The 22897-nt window shown below is 34.9% G+C and overlaps 1 protein-coding gene across 1 annotated transcript in view; it reads right to left on the bottom strand.

The window, feature by feature from the left end:
- The window catches only part of COL24A1 (collagen type XXIV alpha 1 chain), a 421320-nt gene that overhangs the window by 90985 nt on the left and 307438 nt on the right, over positions 1-22897 (bottom strand). The window contains exons 36-41 of the mRNA XM_081305079.1: positions 20906-20959; positions 20635-20688; positions 19365-19418; positions 11484-11591; positions 5111-5164; positions 3377-3484 (exon numbers count right to left, since the gene is read on the bottom strand). Of these exons, the coding sequence (XP_081161205.1) occupies positions 3377-3484; positions 5111-5164; positions 11484-11591; positions 19365-19418; positions 20635-20688; positions 20906-20959 (432 nt within the window). The remainder of the gene's footprint in view (positions 1-3376; positions 3485-5110; positions 5165-11483; positions 11592-19364; positions 19419-20634; positions 20689-20905; positions 20960-22897) is intronic.

The raw sequence follows: 22897 nt of genomic DNA, 5'->3' as shown, positions 1-22897 counted from the left end.
ACTGCAAAAAACAAAAACAGAAAAAGAGTGGAGTAAAAAAATAAAGTAGATTCTTTGAACTGACTAATAAAATGACTAAATTTTTGCAAGTATGATCAAGAAATAAGAGTAGACACAATAAAATAGCATCAGGAAAGAGAATTTGGAAATAACCTCGGGATTTTTTTTTTTTTTTTTTTTTGTACTGTGATTTTTTGCAGTGTTGGGAATCAGTCCTAGGGCTCTGCACATGCCAGGCAAGAACTCTATTAATAAGCTATACCCCTAGCTCTAAAATTTTAGATAGAAGAAAATAGCAAATACAAGTTTGATCTAAATTTGAAAATCTAGATAGAATAGAAAATATTTTTAGAAAGAACCTAAAGAAATTTATTCAAGAAGAAAATTTGATAGGCAAAGACCTACTATTAATAAAATAATATACAGCCCAGATCTTTTTAATGGGAAGATGGAAGATAATGGGAAGATAATGAGAAGTTGGAAGAGCAGATGGTTCTAAACCATTACTGAACTATTAGAGAACACAGAAAAATGTAGAAAATCATTTTATAAGACATTAAATTTTTTCAAACCCAATTAAAGATACTATATATTAAAAAAAGAAAAACGCTAAAGGCCTAAATTGTTTACAAATACAGATGCAAAATTTCTTTCTTTCTCTTTTCTTTCTTTCTTTTTTTTAAAGACAGTGATTTGCTATGTTGTCCATGCTGGTCTGAAACTCCTGGGATCAAGTGATCCTCCTACCTCTGAATCCCTATTAACTGGGACTGTAGGCACATGCCATTTTGCCTGGTTCCTGAAAAATTCTTAAGATAACTAAATGCAATAAGTGAAACTAAAACTCTTACATAAAATAGTAGTAAATTGAATCCAGTAATAGTAGAATAATACAAACATACCTAAGTTAGATTTATCCTAGGAATTCATAACTGATTCAACTTTTGGAAATCCATTAATGAATTTCCTTATATTAACAAGGGAAAGAAAGCCTGGGATTATCTAAACAAATGTTATAAAAGTATTTAAGAAAATTTAACATTTCCTTGTAGTTAAAACTCTGATTAAGAATAGAAATAAATTTCTTTAAAATAATAAAAGTATGTTCCAAAAAAAATTCAAAGAATACTTGAAAATGAGGCATTAGTCGTATTTTTACTAATAGGCACAGGACAAGGTTTTCCTTATGATGACTTTTATTCACTACTATTTCAGGAATTTTTTGCAATGTAATAAGTCAAAAAAATAAATAAAGGAAGGTGATATTATTATTTACCTAAAGATTCCATAAAAATTACCTAAATTCATTAAAGTGGGTATGAGATCAAAATATGAAAATAGTTTTTTACCAATCCAATGACATAAAGGAAAAAGATTATATTAACAATGAGAACAAAATTTATTAAAAAGCTAAGAAAAAATCTAAAAGAGAGTTGTAAGAACAGAGTAAAGGAAATACAACTTTCTCAAAGTATGTATAAGAAGGTATGAGTAAATGGAAAGACATAGCTTCTTTACACAAAAATTCAATTTTGGAGGAAACTAATGCTGGTTCTAAAGTTCACGGGAAAGAGGAAATCAGTTATGGAGTACTTGCTCTAACAGATCTCAAAAGATATTGTTAACAATATAGTAAATAAAACAGTATAGTATAGACTTAGAAGCAGACTATCAGTTTGAGAGATATAAACAAACCAGTGACTATTTGAGAATTTAGTTTATAGCAGTATTTCATAAAGGTGAGAAATAAGTCAACTGTTCAATAGATAAAACTGTGACAACTATGTATCAATTTGAAAAGAAGAAAATTCATCATCTACAACTCATACCAAAAATAAACTCCATGCCTCAAAGAGTTTAAAATGAAAAGCTATAAAAGCATTAGGATAAGAATATTTTTATACACTTTAGGTAGGAAAGGCATTTCTAATGAAGAAATAAAACCCCAAAACTGTAGAGAAAAAAATTAATAAATTTGACAATGTAAAAATTAAAATGTTTTGTATGGCTAAAGATATCATAAGCAAAATTAAAAGATAAATGATAGAAGTGAAAACACTGTAATACATTTTACAACATATTCAACAAAACTATATTAGTATTTAAGATACATATCATAGATAGAATCAAATCAGTAAGAAAAAGACAACCACGTAATGAAAAACACGTAGACATGTAGATAACTTCTGTAGGTAAAAAGTACAAGTTACTTAGTTGTAATCAGGGAAATGAAAAATAGAAAAATGAGATATAATTTTCTCATTTATCCGATTGGCAAACATCAAATGGATTAATGTGAAACATGGTTGGTGGGAATGTAAATTTGGTAAAACCTCTTTGAAAGGAGTTTCAGAATAGCGTGTTGAAATTGTAAAAGTGAATACTTTTACAGCCAAAAATCCAAAGTAGGAGCCTACTTTGAAGACAATATTCTTTGGATGTATCAGTTTTTATGTTTGTTAAAAATTAATTACATTATATAATGGTTTTAACATATAGGTCAAAGACAGAGAAATATTAATAAATGAAATAAAAGGGAGTAGGAAAGGCCTGGGGTAATAAGATATTAGTAAGTAATGGAACACTTAAGATGAACCTGAGGCTTCCTCAACAACAAATGGATTACATAATGGTCTCTGAAAGGCCTGTTCAGTGTCTAGCATTGATTACATTTAAATGGAGACAAGAAAATACACCTGAATTTTTTTTAAGTTTATGAACATTAGAAGACTAAAGTTGATAATTTAAAAAGATATTTTACATCTCTTTCATGCTGTGACTTTTTGAATAGATCCAAAATATACCAGCAATATAATTTTTATAATTTTGCTATTATAAGTACAGAAGTATTATGCTACATTTGTTCCCAGCATCATGCAAAATTCATGCAAAAGATTAAGATAGAGATGTTATGAAGATTTATCACAGCTGGTTAGAAAAAATGATCTCCAGATAAAGCATGAAGAATCCAAGCACAGAAAAAAAAACACTCATTTCAAGTAAACCTAATTTTCAAAGCAATTTGTCAACCATGACAGCATAATTTTATACAGATATTAAATCCTGATTTTAAGTGCTAGTCATATAAACTTTCCTACTTGGGTTAGGAATTACAATCTAATTTTTAAAAAACCTCATTTCTTATTTTATTTCCATTTTCAGTTTTTTCCCTTTTCCTTTCTCATGTCCAGAAACCACTAAGCCATTTAAGTACTGTGGAATGCTTACAATTCTCCACATCCCATGGAGATAGATTATTTTCAATGGAACTATTGCCTTCTCTGTAAAGTTAATCAAGGGATGAAGCTTTAAGAGCATGGATACATTTCTTTTCCACCCACAGTGACTCAGTTCTGGAAACAAATCAAATACTGACCACAGCACCTCTAGTTCCTCTGGCACCCTTAGGACCACTTTCCCCAATTTGTCCAGGAGCACCTCTGCTTCCAACTTCTCCTGTGGGTCCTATTTGTCCTTTATCACCCTGTGGATGAAATTAGTATGAGAGAATGTAAAAAAAATTATACTTAGATTAATTAACTATATCATATACTTGAGACTTCAGAGGACATTCAAAAAAATTCTGTAAATGGCAACTTTCTTAGCTACAGACCACCACTAGAAATAAAAACATACCATCACCATACAAGTTATTTGAAAAATGTAAGTAAGTTTGGAAAAATAAGGATTTTAAAAGGATTAAATTCAACCAACCAATCAGGTGAAATCTGGTGCTCATGTTGAATTCCAAACAACCAACTTTTTAATTTTAAATTTTGTCACATATATCTGTACGCATGTATATATTATTATTATGAGGAAACACAGATGATGAGAAGTCTGTTTCCACAGAGAATTTCAGTATTTCAAAGGTCAGTTTCATGCAAAAAAGGCTTCAGTGTGCAGTTCTACACATGTAGGATCATTACTCACTAGGTTAACATATGCCTTCAAAATATCATTTTATATCCTTCTGAAAACTGGTTTCCTTCTGTTTCCCATTATACTGAGTGTCCCCCACTTTAAGCACCAAAATACAACAGCTATTAAACAACATTAAGTGTATTTATTCATTTTCTGAACATGGGAATCAACCTTTCCTGTTATTGATATTCAAGAAGACACAAAAGAAAAGGTAAAGGTGTGTGTGTGTGTGTGTGTGTGTGTGTGTGTGTGTGTGGTGTGCTGGGGCTCAAACTCAGGGCTTTGTGCATGCTAGGCAAATGCCCCACTGCTAACTACACTGCCAGCCTCAATGCTGATTTTGGATATAATATTATATCTAATGAGAGAGACTTCAATATTGGTATTATTTTCATGGGCACGAATGGCAACTAAAATTTACTTCATTTGTTTATTTATTTCTTAATTATCCCTTCCACTGTTACAAAAATTTGAGAATAATGGAGTAGGTGTACATCTGTAAAAAAGCAAGAGCTGGACTTTGGGAACTAGAATATGGTGTGATTTGGTTAATTATGAGAAATATATTCTGAATTGTCACAGTCCAATGTGAAAACTGTTGTCATACCTTATCAACATTTGAACAAATTATCGGTCCCATACAAAGATGAATTTTTCATTATAATGTATTAGAATTTTACAAATATGTAAACTGTTAAAAAGTAAAATATGAAGTAAGCAACTGAAAAATATTCTGAATTTGTGGTTCTTATTGGATGAGAAAGATAATATCAATCATTAATCTTTTCAATTTAGAAAAACACATTAATAAAAATCCAGAAACAATTATAATCTTTTCCCTCTAATATTTTACTAAAGTCGTTATCAAATAGCACAAATGATAGAGTATTTTCATTTTATCTTTTTTATTTTTCACCTATGATCTATTAAAAGATTTTTTGGAAAACAAGAGACCAAGGAAAAAGAATTTTTTTTAAAAAAAAAACAAATTCCAAACTGGAAAATTGCTTTCAAATAAGAAAAGTGACATATATTTCTAAGTGGAATTAAATATTAATTTATACAAATGTGCCTTTAAACACCAAATTTATGAATTTTATATTTAGTGCAAATCAAAATACTATAGCATGCTATGGATTTCTGGGCCTTAAGAAGAAAAAAATACTAAAAAATATTTAAACATTACCTTTTTTCCTGGACGACCTCTTTGTCCTGGAGTTCCTATCATTCCTTCGGGTCCCTGAATATTCAATATATAAAAAGAAATAAATGGTTAAAGAAAAGAGTGGAATTTTGAATACTTACATCAGATAACTACTGAAATATACACTAAATAAAAACAAGGGCTACTTTTCACAGTGATTTAAAAGCACAATTGTGACCAACTATAAATTTCACACACATAAACCTGCCAAGATAGGAAAAACTAAACTGTGTAGTAAAAAAATTACTTTATTTCAATACACTTATTTTAATTAATGGGAAGAGAATTAAACACAAATGAATCCATATTAACACCTCTATGAGCTACTGTGAACTCAGAATCTTGAAAGAATAAGATTATAAAATATAATGCATAGTTAAGAAAAATCTCAAAATCTCACTGGAGTATGGAAGTTTGAAGAAATATTCTTTGATCTGTAAGGGAAAAAAAAGGAAGAGGAGAAAATACAGCGAGCGAGACTACTGTTTAAATAATATTTTCATTTCAATTGGTACTTTGTCAAAAGTAGATGAAAAAATTTTAATATATACTTTTTTAAATTAAAAAAGTGTTATGCCACATGAATTTTCAGATCAACAATGGGTAGGCTTAAGTGTGATCCATATTGAGCCAGGTTGGATGTTCTAAAATGGCAAATAATTAATCACAACATTCCTTTCATTAGTTGGAAATGAGAATGGAAATTTCAAATTTGTGTCCCCAAAGCTTGGCAATCTGCAGAAATGATGTAGAAAGAAATAAATTGTGGTTTACCACTGTGCTATGTAGGCTCTTGATAAATATTTGTTGAACGAATAAACAGATACCTAAGGAAATGACTCATGCCCTGTGCTCCCAAGCAAATGCTCTTCTTTCTAGCCTCACTGAGTTTAGAGGCCAGAGCAGTTTTGTTCTATTGCTGTAGTTATAGCTGCATCCAGAGGTAGAAATGATAGTTGCACTATTCTGAGGAGTTCTTTGAAGCTAATAAGGACTTAAAAAAAGTTGATGAATCTTCTATAGAGAATTAAACCCAAATGAATCCATTTTAACACTTCTATGAGCTACTGTGAACTCAGAACCCTGAAAAGAATAAGTGAACTTTTAAAAAGTCAGACTACACAAGCAGCTTCATATTATGACTTTGGCACTAAATAGCTATAATAGCTATATGGACACTGGGCAGATTATTTAATTTTTAAAGGTCTCTGTTTTCTTCCCAGATAAAAGGGGATCAATAAAACCTCTTTGAAGAGTTACTAGGATTAAATCAGATAATGCATGTAAAATTTAGAAAGTATTAGACTATTAATGAACAGCTCAATACATATTAATTTTCACAAGTTTTTAAAGTAAATCATGCAATAGTATACTTAACTATTCTATATAACTATTCTATAAAGAAATTAGAAGATACAATGAAAATTCATGAACTTACCTCCCACTTTAATAAATAGGACCAATATATGTATACATAATTAAACCCAAATATATACATATACCTTTCCAAACACATCATCTTCCTCCCCACTCAGTACAATCATCATTCTGACTTTGTTTGTTAATACTATGAATTTCTTAAACTCCATTTATAGTATCCCCAAGCAATATGTCACTATTTTACACCTTTTAAAATAAGGAGTATCATATTTTATGCATTATTCCAAAATTTTTAATACAACATTTTGTTTTTTTCAGTTTTTCAGGGTGTCTTTAACACACCTCTCATTTTTTTTACTGTTATAGGATTCTATATTATCAAATCATAATTCAACCACTTTTCTAATGGTTAACTTTTTGTTATATAGATAATGTGTTATATATTATAAACACCCTGTGCATACCTCCCTGTATCTATGTTAAGAGTTTTCATTAGGTTATAAACCCTAGAGTTGACTTGCTGGGTTTCAGAATATGTATATCTTCAATATACTATATTAGACATTGCCAAATCATTCTCCAAAGCAGTTTTGCCAATTTACATTCCCATGGCAAATGCATAGGGGTTCCAGTTACTCTGTATCTTCTGTAATGTTTGGTACTATTGAACTTAAAATATGTTTACCCCATGAGAGCAAAATGATGTTATCTTTGATTTCAATTTGCATTACTGGTTATTAAGGAGAAATGAGCATCTACTCATATAGTTACTTGATATATCTGCTTGATTTTCTGGTTCCTGAATTCTGCTTTCTTTGAATTACATGAAAGTTTTTATATATATTTGTTCACTTTCTATATATTACAAATCTCTTCTAGCCTTAGCTGATTTTTCTCACTGTATTTGTAACTTTTGATTAACACAAGTTTACAATTTTAATGTAGTCAAATTCATCAATATTTTCTTGTTCCTTTTCATGTTTTGTTATGATTCTTACTGTTTCCACTCCTCCCATGAGGTCATAAAAATCTCTTAATATTCTACTAAAAGTTTTAAAATTTTTATTTCCATAGCTAAACTTTAATCAGAATTTAATTCATAGTGTGTGCATGGATGTGTGTAAGCACATATGTGCATTTGTGTGTGGGAGAGATTTTCCCCCATTGGGATAACCAGTTATAGTAATTCATCTATTGAATAGTTCATCTTTTCCTTATAGATACACAGTGCAATATCAAATTATGAAACATTTCAAAATATACTTAGATCTAGGTTATCTTCTATTTGCATTGGTCAACATGTGAGCAATACGAAATTAAGTTAATTACTCTTATTAGGTAGGTCAAGTTCTCCCTTTCACAAAAGCCCTGCCCCCGGTTCCCAATTTGCTTTAAAATTGTATCGATTTTTGCTCTTTGGTCTTCAACATTAGTTTTAAAATCACTTTTTTAAAACAATATCTGTATTTTGTTTACTTTTATTTTTATGTGGTGCTGAGGATTGAATCCAGTGCCTCACACATGTGAGGCCAGTGCTCTACCACTGAGCTATAGCCCCAGCCCTTAAAATTACTTTTCATCAATCAAGTTCTATAAACAAAAATTTCCTAAAGAGATTTTGATGGAAATCATACTAAATGTATAAACTAATTTAGAGGAGAATTTTATCATTCTATTGTATGAAGACTTCCAATCCATAAATCCATTTTTTAGGTCTTCTTTAATAAACTGGCCAAGTTTTTTTTTTTTTTTCAAATTGTAAAAATTTTCCACAAGTTTTTTGCAAATATTTTGATAGATTTATTATAAGGTACTTAATTTTGTTGTTAATTATAATTATATTTAAAATTGTATGTAAAAAAGCTTTCTAACTACTTATTACTGGTGAAAAAGAACAGTACCAATTTTTATATAATAATTTTATATTGTACAACTTCCTGAATTCTCATTGATTCTTTTTTGCTAGAAATCAAACCTAGGACCTCACACATGTTAGGAAAGTGCTCTACCATCGAGCTATATCCCAGCCCTCATTAATTCTTATAATTTAGAGATTATTAATTTTGCTTTGCTATCCTGGCTGGGACTCTGAGTAAATATTACATGAAAATGGTGACTAGAGAGTGGTACTTGGTTCATTTATTTGATGTTTCCACCTTAAGCATGATAGTTGATATATGGATATAATTTTATTAATTTTTTGTTTTCATCTCTTGGAATAATTATATTTTTTCTTTGGTTTGTAAAATATGTGACTTACATATATAATATTTTAAAATATTAAACCTCTGTTGTAATATAAACGAAACTCTTGATTATGTCAATACTCCACAACTATACTGAATCCAAATACACATGTGTTAGCTGACATAAATAAATCCAACCGAATTTTGTCCTAAAGGAATAAAACAAGATAATTTCATTTTAATATGTTCTACTTTGGAGTTCCCAGCTCCACATGTGTTTAGATCTTAGGTACCACAGAAGTAGAATTTTTAGGAATGGATGACAGACTGTGAGTCCAGTAGGTATTTCTTTTCAGATGCTCTTTTCTCATACAGAATTATGCATTTGGGAAACTGGACAGTTTAGCAGAGAATTCAAGGATAAGATAAATAATTTTTTTCCTATTCAAAGAATGCTATAGTATGAATTTGGAATTTGCTAATGAATGCTTCCTTGTTTTTCAATCATTCTCAATCTTCTAGGAAGTAAAAAGAATGTAAGAAAGTTTCTCCTTCCTTGAAAAAAAAATTAAGAAGTTTTCTTTCTTTTTCTCACTCTCTTTTTTGTTGATTTTGTAAGAACCCGAGGTAGTATCTTTATGACACTGCTTAAGGAAGAATTTTAAAAGTGAAAAATAAATCCAACATCAGGCTGTCTGATTAAGCAATAGTTCCTTGGATCAAAAAATTCTTTTGAAAAAATATGCCATGGTATTTTTATTGAGTTTATAAGCTGAAAGGCATTTAAAATTCCAAGGAGAACAACAAAAAGAATAAAAAAGAAACACACATGTGTTGTTACTAAAAAAGGCACCAAAGATGTGTACTAGGCAGAATTGTTCCTGGGAAAAATTAAGAAGCAGATGAAATCTGTGTTTATCAATTTTCCATGCCTTGTTTTGAGCCCCTTCATTTCTGCTCTTCCCATCATCAATTGTCATGCTGCATCATCCTGAGGGTCCCTGCTTTGTTTGTCTTTCCGTTTTCCTAGTGTGTTTGCCTTTCCCACTCTTAGGATTCTGCTAGGGAACTAAGTAAGTTGGCTTAAAAAAATCCATGCTAGAGTATGAATAATTATCAGCAGCTTTTAAAATATAAAAACATAAATGTAACAAGAATTATCAGGAAGATAATCACAATTTTTTGAACTTGTTACCTGGCTTCTCTGTGGGTCTAGCCTGATACTAATGGAAAAAAAAATTCTCTAAAAAAGATTTTACAAAACTACCAAGAACCCTAGGAAGGCAAAAGATAGGACCAAAACTGCTATTTAGGCAAGGCTCTCTCTTCTGTTTTCTCAAAACAGAAGTCAGAAAATAAAGAATTAGTGCCAGCTCAGCTATCTGCTGTATTTTCTTGTATGAACTACTAGACTGTGAGTCTGAGTTTTTTCCAGTTACAAAATGGGAAATAGTATCTATAGTTATTAGGATGGTATGAGAATATATAAATGAGTGTGTTTTGCTCAGTGTCTGGGGCAAAGATATTTAAGAGTTTAGGGAGGATTCTCTGGGACTTTGTGTATGCTATGGTGGAATACTCATCACAGTTATTTAGGACTGAGTGAAAATATAGGCACTGCACCACTATGGTAAAAATGGAAGGAAAAATGACTCAATTTGCTAGTGCTCACAACAACTTCTGGTTTATCCTCATTCTTCAAATGTCACTTTGAAATACACTGGTACGATTATCCATTATTTGGGGAAAGATGTGTTATAGCACTGTTTTAATTGCTACTAAAGGACTTACAGCCACGAGTAAATGTGAATGATGCGATGGCCAGTTTGTGCATCACTTATGGCGTTAGTTGAAGAGCTTTCTTCTTTGTTCTGCAAACTAATTGAGTTGAATGGGGCAGGGACTCTCATATATAGGACACTAATGATCTGAAGATTGGAAGCCAAAGGAGGAAAAGTAGAGGAAAAACACAAAAAGATAACCAACGTTATAAATCACTACTTTGTCTCCCACCCCATCTGCATGATCAGTTTCTCAATCTTTATCGAGCCCCCCACGTAGAAATACTGCAACAAAGAAGCACTGAGGTTTATGGGAAGAGTATCTGCTTCAGAATAGGTATGATCTCCTGAAAAAACAGACCAAATACTTAAAAGTTAACTTTTAATCTTTCAAAGGCTGATGATGATTGCTGGAGTTCAGAGGAAAGAGAATTTCCTGGTAGGGTCATAAGGGATAACTTCCAAAAAAGAAGAGTATTCCCAAAGATAAGAACAGGAAAGTAAAGTTATCAGTCAGCTGTATGGAAGAATATTACAAATCCTATAAGTTAAGTGTTGAAGCTAGAGAGAAGCTGTTTACATTATTTATTCACATCTTCCATTTGCCTCAAGGTAAGGGAATTGATTCCATGACATTTAGAATTTTCTTTAAAGTAATACAATTCAGGATCAAATATCAATAGCTAATAGTGTGCTTATAAAGAGTTTCCATGCTGGATCTAAGCTATTAAATTTACAATAAGAATGTCTATTCTATGAATAAAGTTAAAAATATTCAATCAAACTAAGACAACAAAAAATATTCCCTTACAAATGGTTTACATAAGAAATTCCAGGCCTTCTTGTATCTGGAGGGTGGATAAATAGTCCCTACATTTTTCCTTTCTCAAGGCACAATTCAGTACTTCAGTTACTAAAGTGTGTTTGTATGTGTTGGGGGGTGGGTATATGCATACATATAGGAACTGAGTTCACTGAGTATTTGAAAATGAACACAGCAGTACTCACCGGAAGGCCCATTCTACCTTGACTACCAAAGGGCCCAATAGTTCCTGGTAAGCCCATCTCTCCTTTTTCTCCATTTTCTCCAGGAAGTCCCCTTTCTCCTGGAGTCCCCTGGAAATCAATGAAAAAAATTTCAAAAGAAATGCAGTAAAATAATTATGCCACACAATATACTGGCTTGTATATGGCATACGAAAACAATCGTTTAATGTTTTAAAGATTTCACAGAACATCTATTTTATATGTAAGATTAAAAATACAGTTTACGGAGGGAGGAAAGATGGCGGCCGGCGAGGAAACAGCACGTTCAGTATCTCTACAGTAACGGGATCAAAAAGATCCATTAATACACCCAGATTCTACCTACTGATGAACTTCGAGCAAAACTCCGCTGAAAAGAGACCTGACGGAAATTAGTAAGTTGATTAGAGGTGACAGTTTGTCCCAGAGGAGTGAATCTTGGCCACGCGGTGCAGAGGACTAGTCCCACTGCCAGCCGCCGCCAAACGGCAGCCGGCGCTGACCGCCCGGTTCTGCAAACGGCCCCCGGAGGCGGGACCTGGCACGGCGGGAAGGGTCCCCGCTGCCTGCCCGTTCTGCAAACGGCCCCTGGCTGCAGGACCTGGCGTGGTGAGAAGGGTCTCCGCCCGCTCATCAAACAGCCCCCAGCCCGCCCAGCCCAGGAGGCGACCTGAAGGGAATCTAACCAAGCCTCTATGAAATAGCGAACTGGGCTGCGTACAGGGGTGGCTGAAGTGCTGAGCCTGGAGCTCAGAGCAGAGGCTTTAATCGAGACTTTGCGCAGCTTGTTAGAGCTCCTTTCACCATTAGTCTGTAGTGGACCACCAGGCCAAGCAGCAAAAAAAACAAAAAGATTGAAAAAGAGACGCTTGGCTCCCTGACGCTTTTCTCCTCAGAGCCACGGGCGCTTTGCGCCCATCTGCTTCCTCTTCCACTTCGCTCCCCGCAGAGAAGCTGAATGGGTAATCAGCAGTGGATCCTAAGTACCTGAGGCTAAGAAAGCTCAGTACAACCCGCCCTTTTTTTTTTTTTTTTTTTTTTTTTTAATATTGTCTATACAGGGAGAATTAGTGGACTGAAATTGTTGGCTGGGCTGGGGTTTCGGGGCCGAAAATCCACTCCGCGGGAGCCGCCATTTGCTTCCGGCATGCTGCCTTGAGGGCCCTGTCTACTCGGTCTAGCTGCAGCAGCTAGAGACTAAAACGGGGCGGCGTGCCGAGCCCTGTCCTCCGAAGGCTGGGTCATTCGGCATCCCCCTGCGAGAGGACCCGTGCTCCGGAGGAGGCGGTTGGAGAGCCGCGGCGGCAGCCGCTTGGGCCCCGGGAGCTAGGCACCGGGCCGAGGAACAGCGGAGGCTGCGGCGGCGCTGCTATCTAAAGCCTATTTGCTCAGGATCACTAGGCAATGCTGAGCTGACGTGGAGCTAGGGCGTACACTTTGGGCCCCTCAGAAAACGCACACTGAGCACGTATCTGCGGCGTTTAAGCCCCGGATCGCCTGCTTCTCGTGACTCAGCACTAACAACCCAGCTGAAATAACTAGTCGGCCCACATGATCTCACAGAGGTAAAAAAAAACAAAAAAACAAAAAAACAGAGCACCATAGCCAGACCCAGGGAATCGGGAGTGATGTGGGACTAGCGGCACAGAATTCCCGGCTATCGCCCCCACCAGGGCCGACAACAGAGGTCCCTTGCACCACCTACCAGGGGAGTTGCTACCTGAGGGCAAACAAATTCGCTGGGGGTCCTCAGCCCCAAACCCTACAAACTTAGGGCCTGAGGGAGGCAAACAGAAAGGGTGTGCCCAGACATCCATGAAAACAGGGCTCCCAGGAGCAGCAGACCCGACGTGTAGACAGTAATGCGATAAGCACCACAGGCGAGTGGGGCCCGGATTGAGGAACCACAAGAAAAGGACCCAGGCATTCAGGACTAGAGACCCGCACAGTCTGGGAAGAAGAGCTGAGGCACAGTGATTGGCTCCCACCTATCAAGAGGAGAAGCCTGGCCCAGTGGGCATAGCTCCACCCACTGGAAGAGAACTCAATCGAGCTTTATGACTGCATTTATTATTAGTAATTTTTTTTTTATTTTTTTAAAGATTATTATTAGTATTTTTTTTTTATTCTCACTTTTTGTAGTTGACGTTGTTGTGTTCTTTAACTTTCTTACTAATGGTTTCAATTTTTTTTGTTAATTTTTCTTATTCTATTATTATTACTATTATTTTTTAAACTTCAAGTTCCATTTTTTATTACCATTATAATTTTTTTTTCGTTTGTTTTAAATTTCTATTTTTTCATTTTTTCTCTCTTTCTTCTCACTTTTTTTTCTTTTGTCTTTTCATTTCTTTTCAACTTTCTTATTCCCCCTCTCTTGAACTCCACCTGCCTACACTTGCTCTCTTTAGTGACTTCTTCCCTTCCCTTCTAATACCTCTCCTCCCAAGCATCAAATAAACTTATAAGAGTAAACAGTAACTCAACAGTCAAACAGAACAAGAAGTATCATGAGCATAAAAAAGCAAGGAAGAAAAGGAATACAAACAATGAAAGACAGCCTAAATATTCAGGAGGACCTGGAGCCATCAGAAAAATGGCCATATAAAGAACTCAAGGAACACCTTAGACAGATGGAAAGGAACCTTAAAGATCACATTGAAAATGAATTACAAAAACAGATAAAAGAGGAAGTTAAGCATCTTTATCAGGAGATAGAAATTATAAAAAAAAATCAAACAATAATTCTAGAAATGAAGGAAACGATAAACCAAATTAAAAACTCAATCGAGAGTATCACTAACAGAGTGGAGCAAGTAGAAGCCAGAACGTCAGATAATGAAGACAAAATATATCACCTTGAAAAGAGTCTAGCCAACTCAGATAGGCTGGTAAAAAACCACGAGAAAAACATCCAAGAGGTTTGGGATAACATAAAAAAACCAAACTTACGAGTCATCGGGATAGAGGAGGGCACAGAGATTCATGCCAAGGGAATGGGTAACTTACTGAAGGAAATAATTACAGAAAACTTTCCAGAAATAAAAAAGGATACAGATATACAAATTGTAGATGCATACAGGACACCGAGCACACAAAATCACAATAGACCAACGCCAAGACACATTGTTATGAAGCTATCCAATATACAGAACAAAGAGAAAATATTAAAAGCTACAAGAGAAAAGAGGCAGATTACATTTAGGGGTAATCCAATAAGGTTGACAACGGATTTTTCATCACAGATGCTGAAAGCGAGAAGATCCTGGAACAATGTATTTCAAACACTGAAAGACAATGGATGCCAACCAAGAATCCTGTATCCAGCAAAATTAAGCTTCAGATACGACAACGAAATAAAAATCTTCCATGATAAACAAAAGCTAAAAGAATTTGTAGCCAGAAAATCAGCATTGCAAAGCGTCTTGAGCAAAACTCTACACGAGGAAGAAATGGAAAACAATAACCAAAACCATCAGCGGGAAGTGCCTCAGTAAAGACAGAGGATGGGAGGAAAGCTAATCATGGAGAAACAAACTAAATTAGGGGAAAAAAAAGAGATAAATAATCAAACATGGCAGGAAGTACAAACCATATATCAATAGTAACTCTAAATGTTAATGGCTTAAACTCTCCAATAAAGCGACATAGGCTGGTAACATGGATTAAAAAAACAAATCCAACGATATGCTGCCTCCAGGAGACACATCTGACTGGAAAAGACATACACAGGCTCAAGGTAAAAGGTTGGGAAAAAATATACCAAGCACACGGTCCTCGTAAGCAAGCAGGCGTGGCCATTCTCATATCGAATAAAATCGACTTCAAGACTAAGTTAATCAAAAGGGATAAGGAAGGACATTATATACTGTTAAAAGGAACCATTCACCAACAAGACATAACAATTATCAATATTTATGCACCAAATAATGGTGCTGCGACGTTCATAAAACAAACTCTCCTCAAGTTCAAGAATCAAATAGACCACAACACAATAATCACGGGTGACTTCAACACACCTCTCTCACCATTGGACAGATCCTCCAAACAAAAGTTGAATAAAGAAACTATTGACCTCAATATCACAATCAATATCTTAGACTTAACTGACATATATAGAATATATCAACCATCATCAAGTGGATATACTTTTTTCTCAGCAACACATGGAACCTTCTCAAAAATAGATCATATATTATGCCATAGGGCAACCCTCAGTAAATATAAAGGGGTTGAGATAATACCATGCACTTTATCAGATCATAATGGAATGAAACTGGAAATCAATGATAAGAGAAGGAAGGAAAAATCCTACATCACATGGACAATGAACAATACGTTACTAAATGATCAATGGGTTATAGAAGACATAAAGGAGGAAATCAAAAAATTCTTAGAGATAAATGAAAATACAGACACAACATATCGGAATCTATGGGACACAATGAAAGCAGTTTTAAGAGGGAAATTCATCGCCTGGAGGTCATTCCTCAAAAAAAGGAAAAACCAACAAATAAATGAGCTCACACTTCATCTCAAAGCCCTAGAAAAGGAAGAGCAAAACAATAGCAAATGTAGCAGAAGGCAAGAACTAATTAAAATCAGAGCAGAAATCAATGAAATTGAAACAAAAGAAACTATTGAAAAAATTAACAAAACAAAAAGTTGGTTCTTTGAAGAAATAAATAAGATCGACAGACCCCTAGCCATACTAACGAAGAGAAGAGAGAGAACTCAAATCACTAACATACGGGATGAAAAAGGCAATGTTACAACAGACGCTTCAGAAATACAGAAAACAATTAGAAATTATTTTGAAAACCTATATTCCAATAAAATAGAAGAAAGTGAAGACATCGATAAATTCCTTAAGTCATATGATTTGCCCAGACGGAGTCAGGAGGAAACTCACAACCTAAACAGACCAATATCAATAGATGAAATAGAAGAAGCAATTAAAAAACTTCCAACCAAGAAAAGCCCAGGACTGGATGGGTATACAGCGGAGTTCTACAAAACCTTTAAAGAAGAATTAATACCAGTACTTTTCAAGTTATTTCAGGAAATAGAAAAGGAGGGAGCTCTTCCAAATTCATTCTATGAGGCCAACATCACCCTGATTCCGAAACCAGACAAAGACGCCTCAAAGAAAGAAAACTACAGACCAATATCTCTAATGAACCTAGATGCAAAAATCCTCAATAAAATTCTGGCGAATCGGATACAAAGGCATATCAAAAAAATTGTGCACCATGATCAAGTAGGATTCATCCCTGGGATGCAAGGATGGTTCAATATACGGAAATCAATAAATGTTATTCACCACATCAATAGGCTTAAAGAGAAGAACCATATGATCATCTCAATAGACGCAGAAAAAGCATTTGACAAAGTACAGCATCCCTTTATGTTCAAAACGTTAGAAAAAATAGGGATAACAGGAACTTACCTCGACATTGTAAAAGCTATCTATGCCAAGCCTCAGGCTAGCATCATTCTGAATGGAGAAAAATTGAAGGCATTCCCTCTAAAATCTGGAACACGACAGGGATGCCCCCTATCACCACTTCTATTCAATATAGTTCTGGAAACACTGGCCAGAGCAATTAGACAAACGAAAGAAATTAAAGGCATAAAAATAGGAAAAGAAGAACTTAAATTATCACTATTTGCGGATGACATGATTCTATACCTAGAAGACCCAAAAGGGTCTACAAGAAAACTACTAGAACTAATAAATGAATTCAGTAATGTGGCAGGATATAAAATCAACACACATAAATCAAAGGCATTTCTGTATATCAGCGACAAAACTTCTGAAATGGAAATGAGGAAAAACACTCCATTCACAATATCCTCAAAAAAAATAAAGTACTTGGGAATCAACCTAACAAAAGAGGTGAAGGATCTATACAATGAAAACTACAGAACCCTAAAGAAAGAAATAGAAGAGGATCTTAGAAGATGGAAAAATATACCCTGTTCATGGTTAGGCAGAATTAACATCATCAAAATGGCGATATTACCAAAAGTTCTCTATAGGTTCAATGCAATGCCAATCAAAATCCCAATGGCATTTCTTGTAGAAATAGATAAAGCAATCATGAAATTCATATGGAAAAACAAAAGACCCAGAATAGCAAAAACAATTCTAAGCAGGAAGTGTGAATCAGGTGGTATAGCGATACCAGACTTCAAACTATACTACAGAGCAATAGTAATAAAAACAGCATGGTACTGGTACCAGAACAGGCGGGTGGACCAATGGTACAGGATAGAGGACACAGAGACTAATCCACAAAGCTACAACTATCTTATATTTGATAAAGGAGCTAAAAACATGCAATGGAGAAAGGATAGTATCTTCAACAAATGGTGTTGGGAAAATTGGAAATCCATATGCAACAAAATGAAACTAAATCCCCTCCTCTCGCCATGCACAAAAGTCAACTCAAAGTGGATAAAGGAGCTAGATATCAAATCAGAGACTCTACGTCTGATAGAAGAAAAAGTTGGTTCCGATCTACAGATTGTGGGGACAGGCTCCAAATTCCTTAATAGGACACCCATAGCACAAGAGTTAATAACAAGAATCAACAAATGGGACTTTCTTAAACTGAAAAGTTTTTTCTCAGCAAGAGAAACAATAAGAGAGGTAAATAGGGAGCCTACATCCTGGGAACAAATTTTTACTCCTCACACTTCAGATAGAGCCCTAATATCCAGAGTATACAAAGAACTCAAAAAATTAGACAATAAGAAAACAAACAACCCAATCAACAAATGGGCCAAGGACCTGAACAGACACTTCTCAGAGGAGGACATACAATCAATCAACAAGTACATGAAAAAATGGTCACCATCTCTAGCAGTCAAGGAAATGCAAATCAAAACCACCCTAAGATACCACCTCACCCCAGTAAGATTGGCAGCCATGATGAAGTCAAACAACAACAAGTGCTGGCGAGGATGTGGGGAAAAGGGTACTCTTGTACACTGCTGGTGGGACTGCAAACGGGTGCGGCCAATTTGGAAAGCAGTATGGAGATTCCTGGGAAAGCTGGGAATGGAACCACCATTTGACCCAGCTATTGCCCTACTCGGACTATTTCCTGAAGACCTTAAAAGAGCACACTACAGGGATACTGCCACATCGATGTTCATAGCAGCACAATTCACAATAGCTAGACTGTGGAATCAACCCAGATGCCCTTCAATAGATAAATGGATAAAAAAAATGTGGCATTTATATACCATGGAATATTACGCAGCACTAAAAAATGACAAAATCACGGAATTTGGAGGGAAATGGATGGCACTAGAGCAGATTATGCTTAGTGAAGCTAGCCAATCCCTAAAAAACAAATACCAAATGTCTTCTTTGATATAATGAGAGCAACTAAGAGCAGAACAGTGAGGCTGAGCAGGAAGAAAAGACTAGCATTAAACAGAGACATGAGGCGGGAGGGAAAGGGAGAAAAAAAAAAAGGGAAATCACATGGAAATGGAGGGAGACCCTCATTGTAATACAAAATTATATATAAGAGTTTACGAGGGGAATGGGATAACAAACATGGAGGGAAATGAATTTCAATAGATGGGGTAGAGAGAGAAGATGGGAGGGAAGGGGAGGGGGGATTTTAGAGGATAGTAAAGGTAGCAGAATACAACAGTCACTAATATGGCAGTATGTAAAAATGTGATGTGTAGCCGATGTGATTCTGCAATCTGTATTTGGGGTAAAAATGGGAGTTCATAACCCAATTGATTCTAATCTATGAAATATGATTTGTCATGAGTTTTGTAATGTTGTGAACATCCAATAAAAAAAAAAATAAAAAAAAAAATAAAAATACAGTTTACCTTTAATCCATCTTTTCCCTGGAGACCTTCTTCTCCAGGAGCCCCTGGTTCACCCTATTATGCAGCAGAAACAGTAAGATTAATTTTTTACTATGATCATTCATCTTATTTATCTTTACTCTTTGTCCCAGCACGTATAGAAAGTAGTAAGTTTGTATTCATTTATTTCTACTTCTACTTTATCTATAAAGAGGATATGACAGAATAAGAATGATTTAATTTGCCTTAAATAGCTTAGCAGAAAATTTAAATAGAATGTTGTAAATTTAAATATAAGATGGTTCCAGAATATTAATAAATTTAGGTAATTAACATATTCATGTGGTAGCTCTAAACGTGTGCTTTTGAGTTCAAGGAATATAAATACTACATTTCATTAAATAGTGTATTTTGCTATACTCAATTTACTTGACTATGATTATTCTACCAGATTTTTAGGGTTTCTCCTTGAAAGATAGCAGAGAGGTCATGATACCTTGAGAAGCTACTCTCTACACAGGGAACTTAAATAAATATTAGAGTCATAGTTTAAGAAGCTGTTAGAGTAGCACTGGGTCTCTTGATGCCTAAATTATTTTAAAATAAATTTTTTGTTCTTATTAATAGTTGTTTATATCTCCCATCACTGATGTTTCCATCACCCTCACGTCTGACTCACTCCACTACCCTAAAAAAGGGAAAGTTCAGAAACAAACCAGATATAAAAGTATATTTCCCCAGTTTGTCTTTTAATTAACAAATGCTTCTTAAAATTATCTTGGATATTGTGTTCTTGGGGAAAATTCCTTACTACAGCTCAAAATAAAGCTATCCATCACAGTATAACTTCTCTAAGATAACAAATTACAACTATTTATAATATTTCTTTGCATATTATTAACTTAGCATGATTCTAGGGTGCTTTTTAAAATATAAATTAGATTTCAATCTTTCATCTGCCTCTTTTAAGTCAGGAGATATCCTGAGAGTTGGTCACTGGTATTCATGAATTCCTTCCAAAGGCTACCATAAGTGACTAATCACAGTGATGCCACATTTTTGGCAACTGATTTTGAGGAAATAGTATATGGGGTTAGGACTCTAAATGCTTCTAAGTGAGAATGTAGGCAGGGTTTAGTTTCAGTTTTTGAGATTATGAAATAAAGACAAACATTTTGTAAAGGCATCAGAAAGGTTTATTATGCTATATTTGAGACGTTTAAAATGGTAAGTTTTAAGTCCCTGAAATTAATGGGTTAGTGCATTAAAAAGGTTTTGTGAAAGTACTTACTCGTAACCCTGGTTCCCCAGGTCCTCCAACACTGCCCGCAGGTCCAACATCTCCCTGAATAAACAAAGGGAAAGACTAAACTCTTTTCACTAAAACTGCATGTCTAGGGCAGGCATATCATAAAGGGTTAGGAATTCCAAAACACTTCACAGTTTTTATCTGTGGGCCTTCACCAAATTTCAAGATCTGTGTTTGCAACAATGGGGCAAATGCAAAGAATTCAATGGTGACAGTTTAGAGAACCTCTCTTTAACTATTATAGGAAGTTTACCTTAGTACCCAGTTCACCTTGTAGACCAGATTCTCCCTCAAAGCCTGGAGGTCCCTAAAAGAGAATGATTTGACACATTATAAAGGCAGTAACACCTCATAAGAAAATAATAGTAATTTTTAGCTTAAGGGTAACCAATATCTAAGTTTAGGAGAGGGTTTTTTGTTGTCTTCCTATAAACCTCATGGGATGGAGACCAGATACTTACTGGTACACTTTAACAGTACAAATGAAAAACAACTTTACCTGAAATCAGGACCAGTTTCTTAAAATCTTTCTTCTCATCCTTTAAGCCTTAGTCAAAGAATGAAAAACAAAATACCTCCTTCTTCAAATTTTCTACTTTCAGGGACAAAAGTGTTTTCTGATCTTTTGCTTTTCTCATCCTTTTCTGTTGTGTCCTCTGGAACCAACTTCTTTAATAAAAATTCAATTTTGCTAAATGATTTTATAAAAATATCACACAAATAACAGGTAAATTTATTCACTCTTACAGTATGGATATGAGGTGTCCACCAAAAACTCATGTGTGAGACAATGCGAGAAGGTTCAGAGGAGAAATGATTGGGTTGTGAGAATCTTAACCCAGTCAGTAAATTAATCCCATGATGGAGATTAACTGAGTGAAAACTGAGGCAGGTAGGGTGTGGCTGGAAACTGAGGTGGGTCATTGGAGGTGTGCCTTTGGGGTATATATTTTGTGTCTGGTGAGTGGAGTCTCTTCCTACTTCCTTATCATCATGTTTGCTGCTTCTCTCTGTCACATTCTTCTACCATGATATTCTGCCTCACCTCGAGTCCCAAGGAATCAAGCCAGCTGTCTATGGACTGAGACCTCTGAAACTATGAGCCCTTAAATAACTTTTCCTCCTCTAAAATTGTTCTTGTTGGGTATTTTGATCACAGCAGCAAAAATGCTGACTAAAACATTCACATTTTAAAAGAGACCTACTTCTCTCTTTCCCCTCCATCCCTCTCCTTCCTCTCTTTCTTATATTTTTCAGAAATTCTTCAATATTTTTGATCCATAGATGGACCTCTTCATTATAATTATTAGGGATTGAAATATCTTTTATATAATTTTGTAATAGCTTAGATGACAGCAAGTTCAGTTTTTTATTTTGACTCAGCTACAATCCAAATTCATTCTTTTCCCCAAAATAAAAGTTACACATGCACAATACAATAAGTGGGCTTGTAATGAAAAGCTTTTGTACCATTCCTCATAGGTGATTACTTGCTGGGAGCCATCTATGAACTATGGCTAAATTGGGCTATGTTGGACCAATTAGGCAGAAAAGCCTAGTATCAGGAACTCCCAGTAAGAATCCACTGATTCAAGAATGCCTGATTTGTGTGGTGCCCTGCTCAGGTCATTACTCAAGTTCTATCTCAGCTCCTGAGATGGGAGTGACCCGCTGGACCCAGATAATCTCTTGAAGATGTGTGTAGCTCAAGATGGCTTGTCAAATGCCAATCAACCTGTGTACTGCAAGACCCCTGCCACAGCAGAAGCAAGAACCAAAACAAGACTCCTCCCATTGAAACCTTACCTCTGCCTTTGATGTACTCCCTCTTAAATAGAGAATCAGGGCCTTTTTTCAATTGTTCAGTTCCAGCTCCTATCAGGACTGGAAGATCCATCAGACGCTCCACTTTAAATCTAATTTCTGAATATGTCTTTATTTTTTACTGATTATTTCAGACTTCTTATTTTCCAAGGCAGATAATAGCTCCTTGGCAGGAACCTGCTCTGTCGTGGTGCAGGCCACCTCAATGATTACTATTCAAAATAATTTTTATTTTTACTTTTTAGTAATTACTTCTATAAACTAGCACTTCTCAATGGGTGACTCTTCTAAAAGTAAAGTTTCCTTATACTATATTCCTTTTACCATCATTTCCCTAATTTTAAATAGTTTTTATTTTAATTCTGTGAGTTACTTTTGTAACTTATTCACTGTTATGAAAGGTAGTATAGTGCAGTACTTA

Source organism: Spermophilus citellus (genome assembly GCF_964194105.1).
Source record: "Spermophilus citellus genome assembly, chromosome: 9".
Taxonomy (NCBI): domain Eukaryota; kingdom Metazoa; phylum Chordata; class Mammalia; order Rodentia; family Sciuridae; genus Spermophilus; species Spermophilus citellus.
The sequence above is the reverse complement of the archived record's forward strand: the minus strand, read 5'-3'. Positions and strand labels throughout refer to the sequence as shown.